General features: G+C 34.2%; 1 protein-coding gene across 3 annotated transcripts in view; it reads right to left on the reverse strand.

Annotated features, from left to right (window-relative positions):
• Positions 1 to 421: 421 nt before the first annotated feature.
• LOC145672130 (sodium- and chloride-dependent glycine transporter 1-like) overlaps positions 422 to 15,348 on the reverse strand; it is a 102,329-nt gene continuing 87,402 nt past the window's right edge. For all 3 annotated transcript variants that reach the window (XM_081741454.1, XM_081741445.1, XM_081741434.1), the window contains exons 12-15: positions 9,545 to 9,644; positions 6,086 to 6,186; positions 3,979 to 4,149; positions 422 to 2,834 (exon numbers count right to left, since the gene is read on the reverse strand). In XM_081741454.1, coding sequence (XP_081597580.1) covers positions 2,685 to 2,834; positions 3,979 to 4,149; positions 6,086 to 6,186; positions 9,545 to 9,644 — 522 coding nt within the window. In that variant the 3' untranslated portion in view covers positions 422 to 2,684. The remainder of the gene's footprint in view (positions 2,835 to 3,978; positions 4,150 to 6,085; positions 6,187 to 9,544; positions 9,645 to 15,348) is intronic.

Raw genomic sequence — 15,348 nt, forward strand, 5'->3', positions numbered from 1 at the left:
CTCCATCTTTATGAAAGCAACATCAACCAAAGGAAACTAGATTACCATTGCAGTCGCAGTTCACTCAGTGAACGCATTGATTTGGAGCTGTCAAAATCTATAACAAAATCTTCCTGGTGCTTGCAAACAGTACACATTATTTCCCTAAGGCTAGATTCATCTTCCAAGTGGCACTAACTGTAAGATCTTATCTATTTCTCTTTGTGTCGGTGACTGTCGGGCACTGACGTAGTTCATGCTCCATTGCTCCATTCTAAGAAATTCACTTACAGGAAAGAAACTTTTGTTTCCGAAAAATATATATACATATATTGAAGTTACTCATCCGAAATGTACCGCAAACTAGGTACATTACTTAAAAATTTGTAACGTAACGCGTTACCATTACTTTGGAAAAAATATAACGCGTTACTAGGAAACGTTACTTCAAAAGTAACGCGTTACTTCTCAAGACTGGTATTAATAGAGCTATAATCGATATCTGGACCTCCAATAAAGCTACCACTTATATTTTTTTTATTTTTTATTCCAAATAAAAAATTGAATTAGGATTTCAGGGCACCCGTATGCTTTTTGGGTTAAAATTGGCTCCAAACTATGATTATAAACAATATACAGCATATATAAAAAAAGTACTGTTACAGAATAACAAACGGTTACGATAATACACATAGTAACAACACACACATATATGCGTAATGAAGTTATAATAAGATCAGTCTTCATTCGTTTTTTTTTCATTAATATTGATAGGTGTGAAAAAGTTCACAACAAACTTCGTAGAAAAGTATTCATTACATCTGATCTCTGAGGAACGACTGATAAGCTTCCGACCCTAAACAAAAAGACCGAATTTTAGACATTATTATAAGAGCTGGGATACAAACACCAGGCATTTCCTGCCTTTTTTTAAAATCTAGAAAACAAAATTAAATGCACAATATGCACAATCGATACATATTGATGATCAGAAATTTATCAGAAGGATTCGGTGAGCTTTTCATTCTGATCTTTTCTGAATTAATATAATATAAATTTGACTTACTTCAAGAAATATCAGCTGATAACTAGTAAAAAAGTGGGTTTAAGTAGCTTACGGATTAACACACGTGGTGCTGGACCGCGTTGTCAGGGTTGATTACGGTGGGCGTTCTTGCGGTTTGGATTTCATTAAAAACTAGATTTATTCTAATATGCCACACTCCCAGTAAGCAAGAAAAAATAAATTGTTACGTATAAAAAACACTACGTGAACTGTCAAAAATTGATTATCTATACGAACAATTCCTTGTTCTACCGTTTAACCGTTGGTCACTGCAACTAGTTACACCGAAACAAATTAATCATAGGAAAAGCATGATATATTCCGGTTTGTGGCAGCCAGACGTATTGGCTAAACCATTCCGGCCAATGTGACTTTCAAACGACTCAGTAACATAGGGCACGAAGACTGGAATACCTTCAATGCTCAAATGGCTACATAGTCACACAGCAGTTCCCTGACAGGCCTTTAGCTTGTTAAGTAGTACTAAACAAGGCCTTTCGGATGGTGACAGAGTTTAGAGCTGATATCTCGCGATCAAGTGTGTATCAAAACAGGATTGAGATCTAAGAAAGGAAACAATCGTCTTATCCGGAGACTCATATAGTCCCTGCAGGGTCGGACATTATGGGCCATCAGACTAAACTCAGATACATTGGCAATACGGGCTATATTGCATTATTGCTAGATGACTCACAGAACAAGCCATTCTTAATATCCTGCTGGAGCATGGTCTCTTTTCAAATGAAGACTAGTGAACATCCCTAGGGTCAGAACAGGCAGGTGAACAGATGCTGAGAATGACTCATCAGTCCGACACGAGACGTCTGTAAAGAATATACAATTCTACGGTTCTAAAATTCAAGTAAAGTGTGTAGTACTCCAAATTAGATGAACATAGAGCTGCTGTTATGTGAGGAAATGTAGGACTTCACGGGTTGCATTGAATATAGAGCAACCTCTTTCAGCTGACGATCTTCAAGTACATCGGAAGACTTGTGTTTCACTTGCTGTTACAAGGTCCCTATCAATGTGATACGATGAAGCCCAGTACAAGCTAGTGATCTTCAGCTTAGATTGTGGCACATGAGAGAGCTTTTCCATAATATTTCCGTTTTATTGGAGTCGTTTCTTCAGTCACATGATTATGCTATTGCCGTTATTCTAATTTTGACACACCTGTCGCTACTTTTAGCCTTACTCCAATCTGCCTATTATCCGATCCCGCTAATATCAACCAATGTTCACGTACTAAATACGTCCTCAGAAACATTTTACTGAGCAATACACCCACCTTGACTGTTCCCAGCAGAATAAACTGGGTCGTGGGGGTAGTTGTGTTACCAGCCTGGAAGAAGTGTTAGATCACATAATACTACTCATATTATGTCGCAAGATTTTTAGAGGGTGTCGAAAATACCTTACGTTATTAAGATGAGTGGATTTGTCCATTCCTAATTATTCTAAATGCTCTAAACGAAGTATACTTGTGACTGTGAATATGAAGACTTTAAAAAAAAAAATATGTAAATCCTATTTAAATGTAACGAACCAGTCTCCGAAGTTTGTTTACATATTTCTATTCACACTTGAATATTTGAGTTTTTTCTTTATTTTTTGTTAATATACTATAAATACCAATTTAACTGAATATTCCTTGTTTCTTAGTAAACCAATATGTTAGAAGATTGGTCCGTGAAATATATTGAGAGCAATATAGCTTCCACTGAGCATTATTCTCTTCTTTGGCTGGTCCCCAATCCTTATCAACTGATAGGTTCTTTCGAAGGCGCTAAAAGAAATAAAAATAAAGCATGTTAAACATGCTTAGGAAGTTTATGAATGATTAAATATTACAGTAATTTTAATGGTCAGTTTGATTAAAAGAAATAAAAGTAGTACATGTTCATGTTCACAGACGAAGTAATGATCTGGGGAGAAAGCAAATGAGAAGTACGGAAGCAACTAGACTTCAAGATAGATGAACAGATGTCTATAGCTCCTCACAAGTGGCAAGTGAAAAGTGAAGCTGTGATTATTTTGTTGAGAACAGAATGGTTATGCTTATGAAGAGTAATAATGTAGGCCATAGATGTTTAAGGTGAGTTCAGAGGAACGTTGATAACTAGCAGATGGCAGCAAGTTTTCCCTATCTATCCAATGTAATTTATATGCAGCCACAATATTAAGAATGACAATCAAATTCAAGAGATCAATATTCAATTATTACTCCAAAATAAATTGAATCATTGATCACAGAAAAATTCGTGCAGTTTTCTATTATATGTCTTTCATTGTACAATTTCATTATTTGGAGTGCATTTCTGAAAAGTAAAATTAAGTGTTCACAGCAATGAGAAAACAATAAGTATTAAAGAGTGCACGAATTGTCTCCTGATTACGTATTTAATTTGTCTTTGGACTAATTTTGAAATGTTGTCATGAATTTGGTTGAATCATTTTGAATATTCTCTCTTCAAACAAAATACATTGGAAAGATAAGGAAAATATACTTCCATCTATTTGAATATTGTCTCTTCATACAAAATACATCGGAAAGATAGGGAATATATATAAAGATTTTTAAGAGTGAAATTTAAAAGTTCAACATCTCATGAACAATTAATATTTCTATTATTGGCAACCAAAACAATAGCTATATCGTTTATGGTTTTGAAAATTTTCTGTTTACAAGATCTTTTAAAAGCTACCCATCTACAGAAGTGAATAACAACATTTGTGATTCTTTTTGGAATTAGACCACTTGGCATCCAAGCGGTTCATTTATCAATGTAGTATTTATAATACTACAGAGGAGAATATTCGAATTTTATAAGCACCTGAATAAATTATCGACGTGTTTTCGTCAGAAGAAATCAACAAACATAAAATTAAACAGAGATTAATATTAAATATAGTAATAACTTCTTCCTTACCTTCGCTAATGATCCTTTAGTATGAAGTAGTTTGTACACAACATATATTGGAATTAAAATAACAGAGGCAGCCGCAGTTAGCCATCCTAATACAATGGCCCAGGTGGGGAAAAGAACTCCTTTGTACGACACAGACGAATTGTCAGTTAGCAAGGTACTGATGAATATGATCTGAAATGGATACATCTTAATGATAAGACATGCACCCTCACAAATTGTACATCTATTTAATAATTAACTTATTCGTTAAACTAACTAACTCTATGGCCCTATGGAATCCAGAGGCTCAATGGCACATTCACAAAAGCTCTCCATTGACTCCTGTCCTTAGCCAACTGAATCCAGTTTCTACTTTGTACTCTTAATTCTGCGAGATTCATTTTAATATTGTCCTCCCATCTGCGCCTATGTCTTTCTAATGGTCGTTTTCCGATTGGATTTCCAGTTAAAATTTTGAAAGCATTCCTACTTTCTTTCATTCTGGCTACACGACCTCCTCATTTGAGCCTATCTCATGACCTTAAAAATGTTTGGTAAACGGTATAAATTATGCAGTTCCTCATTTTGAAGTTTCCGCCATTCCTCATTCCCGTTCCTTTTGGGTCCAAATAATCGCCTCAGGATTTTATTCTCAAATACTTTTAGTCTACGTTCCTCCTTCAGATAAGCAACCTTGTTTCGCAATCATACACCCTCAGATAAGCACACCAGACGATCATCGTTTTATATACGTATATTTTAAGCTTCAAATTTCTCGACAGCATTCGGAAAACAAAAGATTTTAACTGAATAACACGAATTCCCTGCTTTCAGTCGATATTAAATTTCTTCGTAGATATGGTTTTGGTTCGTTAATGATTGATCCTAGATATTTGAACGTGTCCATTTTGTGGAAAATATTATTTGATATTTTGACGTATCCATAATTTGCAGTATTACGATCCCGGCGAATTTCTATGTATTTACGTCTAAACCCATATCGCTGGAAGCGTTTAATAAAACCTCTGCATTTCTTTCTATTATTCTCCTATCATTGCCGATCAGATTTACATCAGCACAAGCTATAACATGGTGAATACCATTCTTCTCTAGGCATAGGTGGCGCCACAGTGGGTGCAGTGGGTGCAGTGGGTGCAGCTGCACCCACATTAACTTCGATTTTCAGATTTCCTACAATAATCCTTTCTATTTTGTATTTTTATTGTTTCCTATGTTTAGATATATTTGAGTGACTACTTAAGTCTCTCATAAGTTACTTGCTATCATACAGTGTTTTTCTAATATTTTTAGTAAAACTTAGGGATTATTTTTGAGAACTTAGGGGTTATTTTAAGTTCAATAGTACAGAGCGTTCTGGCAACAATGTTAGAATGTGTTAGCAGAGCGTCTTTGGTTACTAGTTGCTAAAGTAAACGGAGTTTCTCTAAGATGAATTATGACAAGTTCAAACTAAGCTCGACTATGCTTCAACAGAGACTCAACTCCATAAAGTTGCTTTCTGTTGAAAAGTCGATTTCAGTGAGCATAGACATTGAAGCCATGTCATTAAAGCCACGGTTTCATTCAACAGAAAAATGTGCTTATAAAAGCTCTTGTAATTGATGTCATTACAAAAAAAAAAGTACTCTTATACACTTAAAAATTCTGATATTTCTGTGATAAATCCTTAAGTCCATGTATGAAGTTTTTTTTAAATATGAACATAAAAGTTTTTATTGCGTACCATGTTAATATTTTTTACTATGTCTTATCGTTTCCCTGTCCGCACCCACATTACCAAAATCCTGGCGCCGCCTATGTCTCTAGGCCCTAGTGGTGATAAGAACAGTTCGAAATGTGACTTACTTGATGGATACCTAAGGTACGAAAAATTGTTAAGCAAATGAAAATCTACTAAGATTTGGATAGTTCAGAGATCCATTTGTGAACTATCGGAATTAAGATCTTTGGATCAAGATGGCCAGATTTCATCAAATGTAAATTTCTGGCTCATAAAATCTAACAGATCACTTGATAAATTACATAGGTAACGGTATCAGCAAATCAAAGAACACAGAGTTGTCTATAAAATATGATGAAGAGGATTTCAATATTTCTTTATACTTACCAGTAAAACAGTTGGAGATACAATTTTCCAGCAAAAAGGCCACCACAAGGATAGAGATTGATCTACTACAAATTCAACATCTCGAACAAAGTTGTCACAGCCTATGAAAATAATTATAATAAAAAAAATATGAATGAAAAGGAGACAGAATAAAAATATAGTGATTTCTGAATTTACTTTCTAGGTTATAACAATTTGTAATTAGTTTTCACTCTTATATATATATATATATATATATATATATATATATATATATATATATATATATATATATGGTGTTCGGAAACATCAAAATACTTTGGGAAATGAATTGTCGCACAAAAAAAAAAAAGCTAGGCCAACTTTGGTGCATAAATGCGTCATTTCAGTCATAGCCTGCCAAAAATCGCTCGAAATGATATAAAAAGAAGGTAAATCAACGAAATGCCAGAAGAAGATTAAGTAGAAATATACAGGTTATTCCTAGAATGTTAGTTTTCAGTTCCTAATACATCATTTTTCATTTTTAGAAAACCTCATGGATTTCTTCCTATACTTCGAGGACAGCCCCTGTTCTACATCTGCTGGTACATTAATGTATTTCGTTCTTGGGTTATTATGTATGTTTTGTCATTTTGATCAATTTGAAGTGAGGCATTTATCAAATTATGTTGGTACATATATATGCATGTTTACGTGTCTAAATGCATATATCATTTTCCAAAGTTTTTGGTATTGTTTGCGAACACACTATATATTGGTAGGCTGGAGATTATTCCTTTCACCACCGAGAGCTATGTCAGAAATGGATTTACAGTTTACCGTGATATCCGAACCACATGAGCTCCCATCGGAAATCGAACATTGGTCTCCCGCACCAATATATAAGTGGAGAACCATTCATCTTCTCGTGCTCTACCATGCGCTCTAAATGTCCATATTTATAAAGAATAGAAACTTGGAAATCTGATGTTCTGTACATCCAAACACACCTAAAATAGAGGATATAACACTAGCAAATGATAATCCATTTTCAGCGCACTATTAAAGTCAGTTCTTCTCACTAACAAAAACGAATCATTCGTTAACAGAGATTATTCAGTTATGAGTCTTGAGTTTTGAAGTTCACCTCCAAAGAGGTGTTTTATACTGGCGCAGATGTTAAAATCCGTCTCACCAACAACACTAGATACACTAAGTTGATCAACAATGAATCATTCGTTGCTTGGGATTACTCAGTTTAAGTTCTAACGACGATGAACATTTTGTTACTCAGAATTATTCAATTATGATCTTACAATAATTAACTGACAGCAAGAACGAACAATTCATTGATACTAATCGTTCTATCGATTCCATATTGTCTGAGATATCTGCACAATTCCGGTTTCATAATAGTAAGCTCTACACTGAGTGTTTGAAAGAATTTTTGCTATATTATATATATCTCCGGAGATTAGACCTGTCCTGTTGAAAGGGAAGCGAGACCTGTTGAAGGTGAAACAAAGAAACATGAAAGGATTGCTGCAACTATTATACTCAGTTGATTTTATTGGCATTGATACTTTAAGATCGCTTTGTACAGTTACACAGAATCGAATTTCGCTTCGATCAAATCGGCCCGAACTAGAAGAGGAAATAGTGCGCACTTTTCACTCACATACGTTCCGGAAAGCCGGAGATTACTAACTCGACAGTTATTTCTCGCTTGACTTACGGAATGTGTCTGGCAACATTTAAAGAAATGATACAGTATCATAATACAATGTTGTATACCCGACATTGGCACTTAAAAGAAAAATAAATACACAATTTAAAAAAGAAAGGAAATATTATTGTAGCCTTATATTTGGGTTAACTGCTGTATCGCCGGACCAACTTTAGGAAATTTACCGGGTCAATTGGAGAATTTATTTAAGTTTGTGAGGAAGAATGAGTGAAAGTTAGGTAAGGGAAATAGTAAAAGATAAGGAAGTGGTTGCATTTGTTGGTTGTTTTTGATGTAAGCGGCACTGTATATGGAGGCGAATGGATTATTTCGCGGAGAGGTACACTAGTTTTACTATACAGATCCATAAATTGTAAAATGCACCAAAAAAATTGGGCAAGTCTTTAATTTTCCCCTTTCATGTCGAGAACAGAACCCAACAAACCCCTGCGGGGCTTCTAACCCGTTTCTATTACTACTACTACTACTACTACTACTTATACTATGGATCCGTATAGTAAAACTGCACGCCTAATAACGTAATCTAATGTAACTTAATGTAATCCAACCAAATATAACCGAATGCAGTATATTTTGGTACTTTTTTCGATTTTCAAATTGGTCCGGCGATACAGCAGTAATGCCTTATATTATATTATATTATATATATATAATGAATTGTAATGTTAAATCGGTGTAAAAAATAAATGTACTGGAGTTTATATCTGCCCCACTGTGCTTGTGAAAAATTTAGAAAATTAAAAATTTCGCTTTTCTTTCCTTTAACCCGAAGTACAGTAGACTTTGTTCCATCCAACTCAAATACCAAGATTATATTCTACTAAGAAAAGCAGTTCTTTTGACTATCTAATCATTATTCTACCATTTACTTATTTTACTTGCAAGAAAATTAACTATATCTTAAATATGTTTTATAAATTTAATTGTTTTGTTGCATTATAATACTTTACTCAAATGCTATTCTGGATCTAAGTTTACCTTGCACACAAATAACGCAAATTACGCTATTTGACTGACACCGATATTAAAATAAGCAATCTGGGACGTACAACATCGCTTTGAAGTATAGCTAGTCTGCGAAAGGACTGGGCATTATAATGGCTAATGTTCAACCACTGTAATTTAAAGGCCTACGTTCAATCCCGATCCGATTTCACGTTTATTGCACTTTGAAATTGGATGTAATTTCACCTGCAGTAAAAATTAGACATCAAGAAAAATCGGTTGTTGGCAGAATTTCTCAAATATAAACTGAAATATTTTTATTACTTAAGAAATGAATCATTTTTTAAATATTATATATATATATATATATATATATATATATATATATATATATATATATATAAAATTGTAGTCAATAATGTCCCTCCGTTAATTAAAAAGGTGAAGTTGAAAAATTGATAAAATTTGTCCTTGAATGTTACTATACAAAGTATGTTGAAATAGAAATACTTAATGCTAGGAAGTATTACATGTGCTACTCCACGACTTTCTAACTGAGGAAGTACAAAAAGGTAAATTAGGCATTTCCTAATATTTGCACAGATTTGAATACATAAGCTTCTTATCTTGACGCGGTAAATACAAGTACAGATAGCACAGCGTATGAAATGTAATTTGTTCTAATTTTTCATCCCCGCACACACATATTGTATCTATATATTAAGAAAGAGCCACGAAATGGATATAACAAGAAATAACTGGTTATATGTTAACAAAGTTTCAAAAAATAAATGCCTTCTACGTACCGTAAATCCATGCAACCATTACAGTTTCCAGTATGCAAATAAGTAACAACGGTAGAGATACAGAAAACCAATCCAGTAATTGAATAACATACATTCCTCCCTGAAAAAGAGAACAGTATTTAAGAATTAAATAGAATTTCAGAATAATTCTCAAATGTTATGTATTCATGTCAAATTAATGCGAGTTAGGGGAATCAATGACATTGAATGACTACAGTTCAATATATATAACCTTACATTTTTAATAATAATAAATGATGATAATGATGATGATAATGATAATGATGATAAGATAATGATGATGATGATGATAATAATAATAATGATAATAATGATGATGATGATGTTTTTGTTGTTCTGTAACAGTAATTCCTCGTTCTCATTGAACAAGTGATTCAACAGCAATGTGCTTGTCTTCTTTGGTTGAGGTTCTTGGACAAAGAATATGCTCATTTTCAATTATCTTTAAATGACTTGAACCAATCATACATACCAGACTGAGAGAAACATCTCCAACTGCGTTTTAAGTCCCGCAGAAATCTGATATGCATTGACACCTTATTTTCAAATATTTTATATTATATATATATATATATATATATATATATATATATATATATATATATATATATATATATATATATATATATATATATATATACACCTTCTATTCCGACATCATTATTACAATTGACAAGAAGAGATAGTGGACGGGGAAGAGATGTTAGTACTACTAACGGGAAGTTCACATACGCACATGTTTGTCCAATTCTACAAGAACAGTGCAATAAAATTGTTGTTCATATTTGATCATATCATTCACTCAGCTGTGTTAAGGAGTATGACTTCTTCTGATATAAGTCTATCAGATATTAAGCAATGTAGCTATTATTATTTAAACGGAGCATTCCTAATCTTGATTCTCAACCTATTTCTTCACTCTCCTCTACTTCCGCTTTTTCATATATTCTTAAACCAAAAAAGAAAAACTGGTCACACGATACTTGGTTTATTAGCTTTGTAGCATAGTTTAGCTCTGGTACAATGGGGTACATATGTCTTCGGATAGAATACCCATATTATATATATATAATGTGGGGTGTCCATAAAGTCCGTTGCCACCCCGTTTATCTTCGAATCGACTGCGAATATGAGAAAACGCAAAAACATGTTCATTATCATTTTAAGGGGATTGCATTTTGAGCTATAAAAGGTCCACCCCAGACACTTCCATATAGAAGTACGGGGGTCAACTTGAAAAATTTAAATAGTAAAGGGAGTCGAGTAATATATCGTTGGGAAGGACTCGACAAGAGCCCCACGTACTCCTATATGGGGGTGTCTGGAGTGTACCTTTTATAGCTAAAAACTCACGCCCCTTAAAATAATTATAGATGTGTTTTTGCGTTTCGTCATATCATATTCGCAATGGTTTCGACGATACACGGGATGGCAACGGACTTTATGGACACCCCATATTATATATATATATATATATATATATATATATATATATATATATATATAGAGAGAGAGAGAGAGAGAGAGAGAGAGGGAGGGAGAGAAAGAGAAAGAGAGAGAGAGAGAGAGACTGGAGTGGGCCGAAAAAATTCAACTTGTAATACCACAGAAAAGTTGCAAATTGGGGGAACTAAAAAGGAATGAAAAAGAAATAAAATCGGTTTTTATCTTCTAGTCGCGCATGTGCTCTAAAGTTGGCCGAAATTTGAAAAAAAATCACATTGTTACGATAATTTTTTCTTAGTAATGGTATAAAATTGTTTTTAAACATTTAAACTTGTATTCAATAAAGAAAACAAACAAAAAAAAAAAAAAAAGAATGTAAGTTGTTAGTACTTTTCCCCTGCAAGGCAATGCGCGACCGGAAGATGTTAATGTATTAAAAATGTTATTCAATTGAAGGAATCCGTTTATCTTATTCAAAAGCTTTGTTTAGAGTTTTAACATCCCCTATTAGCACACCGAGACTATATGAGATGTTAACCTACAGTTTAACATAAATCTGAATCTCAGAATTCAGATACATTCATTCAATACGTTGATAAATGCTCAAAATTCCATGGACCTTGGGACAAAAATTTTCGGAGCACTTTTAATATGACAAATTATCTTATAAATACTCATCACATTTAATTAAATCAATTTGTAACAACAAAGTATTATCTGTGAAAAAACAGTACTACCTCCTGTATACCACGAAGGGAAACTTATCATATTGGTCACATTGCTACTAGGAGAGTATTGAGGCAAACATGGACATCATGAATGAAGAAAAAATTTAACACATTCTTTTAGCTTAATGTAGTCTATTTTCTAAAATTACTATTCAATCCACTTATTAAGAAAACTTTAAAATAAATACGCATTGTTTGCTTGGGAATAAATTATTGTCAATTACAACAGAAACATAACAATAATTATCATAGCAAATTTATAAAAGATTTTCCTTCAGGCATACATATTTACAGCAAAGTCTGATACTTGTGACATACAAAATGTATTAGCCAGCCAGTTCAGATACGTACTCAGAAAGTACACGTACTTAAAGTTGAAGTTTATAAATTTTTACTTTGCTGCGTAAGTTTCGTTTACCTTGATAATAATTTCGACGGACAAATTGATCTGGAGTCATAGACGGGTCCATTAGTAGTTCAGATGTTAATTTATTTCAAAATTTCCTTATATCTTTCTGTATGCTTTTTGATTGAACAATGTAGTATGACCTAAACACTTAATTATTTCGTTGTGTTCGTGAAAATAATTTATATTATTGCACACATATAACTAACTCATTGTAGGTTGACATTTTTTTGTAACTAGTATCACTATTGTTATACTGTGGTTCTGCAAGATTTTCTTCGTATGTTTGATTTTTACTGAATTTCATTTCTATAGTATTGTCGGTTCAAAGTAGTACGAAGGTAAAAAGTTATCATTGTTTAGGAGTTGAATAGTTTGTTATACAATCCCATTGTCTAGCTAAATGTAATTTTGGACCCTTTATTTTAATTTAATTGGATTCGAAATGGATCTATCTACCATGGAAAATGTCTTATATAAAATCTTTAATAGGATGACTCACAGAAATGTTTTGATAATCCTAATACCACTGTATTATTACCTTTAGCGTCACTGATGTATTTTCCTTATCTATAGTGTCTCTACTTCTCTTCGTCCTTCCGATATGTGTTTGATTACAGTCACCCTTGTCTTCGTATATGCACATTTCATTCGTCAACCACATGGCAAGTTTTGAAGCTATATTATGACTTCTCTAGATTTTCTAGAGTTGAATGTAACTTTGAATGCATAATTAAATGTAAGTTTTTGAAGAGTAAGAGTAAAAAATTTGAGTGGGTGCGTTATACTGTAAAGGTCTTTTTGCACCCGTGAATGTCCAAAATGCAGTAATAAGCCTGTCATGAAAGAAAATATAAGATAGAAAATATGCCAAACACAATGATAAAAGCATTAGAGTAAAACTAGTAACACAAGAGGATATTAGTCGTCTTTTGCCGGGGCTACGCGGCAAGGGTAAAGAAGATCCGAGTTAGTATAAAAGATAACATAAGTCAAATACTTGTCAGGATTGTCAACTGAACTGGAAATGAAAAATGAGTTTACTGACGATAGACAGGAGACAAACACACAGGAGGAAGCAAGAAATGAGTTAAGTATAAACACTAGGACAATCGCAAGGCTGATAGAACATGGAGGTGACAAAGAAATATAAAAACTTGAGAAATCGTTCGGTGTTTATCTCCAAGCAGTGTTGGTAAGTCTACTGCAGGTGTTGAATACTTTGTCTAACTTTACACGCCGCACACAATTGTGGGTCTTTGTCACAAAGTAGAAATCAGTGTGTTAAGTGTGAATGTACAATGTCAAGTCGAGCTAGAATTCGTTCCTCCTGTCGAGATCATCTTGAGCTGATGATCCAAATATGAGGTACAGGTTTGAGTATATTTTAATTTATTGTCGACAGCCTGATCAAATTATAGCTGCCAACGCTGATGCAACTGACTAGTTAATAGCGAACGCAGATCCGTGCTCGGTATAGGGAGACGAAGCTCTCTTCCTTCATGGGGAATAACTTTCGCTGCACGGTCTGGTTTTCTATTACCAGCTATGGCAAGATGGCTCGGAACCCAGCAGAATTGCACCTTACAATCCTGTGCTAATAACCTATGACATGATAGGAGAATTTGCTGAGCGGAAGATTGTTTACTACTCAGAACTTCTTAGTATACATGTCTCACAATAACATTTCACAGGTTGTTTATTAGATTTCTCGCATTGGGTCTATCATTTTGATTTGCCCTGTATGTACTTAAGAAAATGTTTATTTAACATTTTAATTTACCCCCTAAGAGAAAGTCAAGATTTTTCATTTATATACAGATGTTGCACACATTAGGTTTTCCATAGATTAAGTAATAAGTTTATTGCCTAGTCTGCTAACCGTCAAGCCTAAGAAATTTATTAGGATCACGCACTTAGTACGTCCATCCATCCGGCCGACCGTTGCTTCACACAACAACTCTTGAACGAAAGCGAATTTTTGAATTCCGTTTTTTACAATGGACAGCTAGTGCAATTAACTCGGTCGAGTTCGTTAATGGAATCAACCTGTTAACATTTTTACAGGTAGCTGTGGCTGTCCATATCCCACTCAAAATCTATAATGACATTTTCTAGCTTCTATTCAACCTGCACAGTAGTAAACAAACATTGATTGCGTATTATAAATGGATATAAAATCATGTAATTCTCTTTACTGTCTTTTACAAAGGATGGATAAAACTCATGACAACATTGTTTATAATGCGTGCCAAGCTTTATGCACAGAAGAACACCTGTTTTATTTCTCCAATGTAATCGCTTCACATCTCTATCACTTTCTTCCATACGTGTTGAAGGCGTCGTACATCGTCAGACTGTCAATCTTTGTCGATGTCCTGCAGGGACTACCATATAACACGGATGATGTCTTTTCTTGTAATATAGTGCTTCACCCGCAGTTGTTTCTTCATTTTGGCAAAAAGGTCGTCACGAAGTCCCTGGAAGCATTGTTGTGCACTGCGTCTCCGTGCCAGTTCAATCTTGATCCATGTACGTTGTTCGTCTTTCCGAAACATATTGCTATGCGCTTCCATTTTCCTCCTCTACTTTACGGGACTGCTGCACTGCCCTGTCGCGACAAAACGCTGTAACTTTGGCGGAGCAGTTTTGAGAAAAACCAGGGCCGGCGCGAGGGGGGTCGAGCCGTGCCACCGCCCAGGGCGGCAAGTCTAATGGGCGGCAAAATTTGAAAAAAGAGAAAAGAATACTATTAAAATATAATGCTTCGTAATAGGCCCACAAATGGAACATAAAACTGTATTCACCTGAGAATGAAATTGAACTTACTTCACTCACATTCAGGAAATTATTTACTCAGGTAATTCACAGCATTCCCTCTCATTTTCAATTATCGCACTACTAGCCACAGGTATCTCGTTCAATACTTCCCTTGCAGCAACGAAGATTTTCAGCTAGGGGGCATAAGATTTTCAAGGTGTCTTTTATATTTTTTCTATTCAGCAATGTTCTAACGCTCCACTCCAAATATGCAAAAGGTACACTTCCACTTGATACAGGCCGTTTAGTCTACAGCGTCTAAAGACATTTAGGTTCTAGCAGCGAGTTTTTAACTAATTTACAAATTGGTTGAAAACTCATTGGTTTCGTACCGGGAACAGACACCGCTGGCCTAGGACTGACAGAAGTACTAATAATAAACA

This window comes from Thermobia domestica, chromosome 2 (assembly GCF_964235325.1).
Source record: "Thermobia domestica chromosome 2, izTheDome1.hap1.1, whole genome shotgun sequence".
In the NCBI taxonomy this organism is placed as follows: Eukaryota; Metazoa; Arthropoda; class Insecta; order Zygentoma; family Lepismatidae; genus Thermobia; species Thermobia domestica.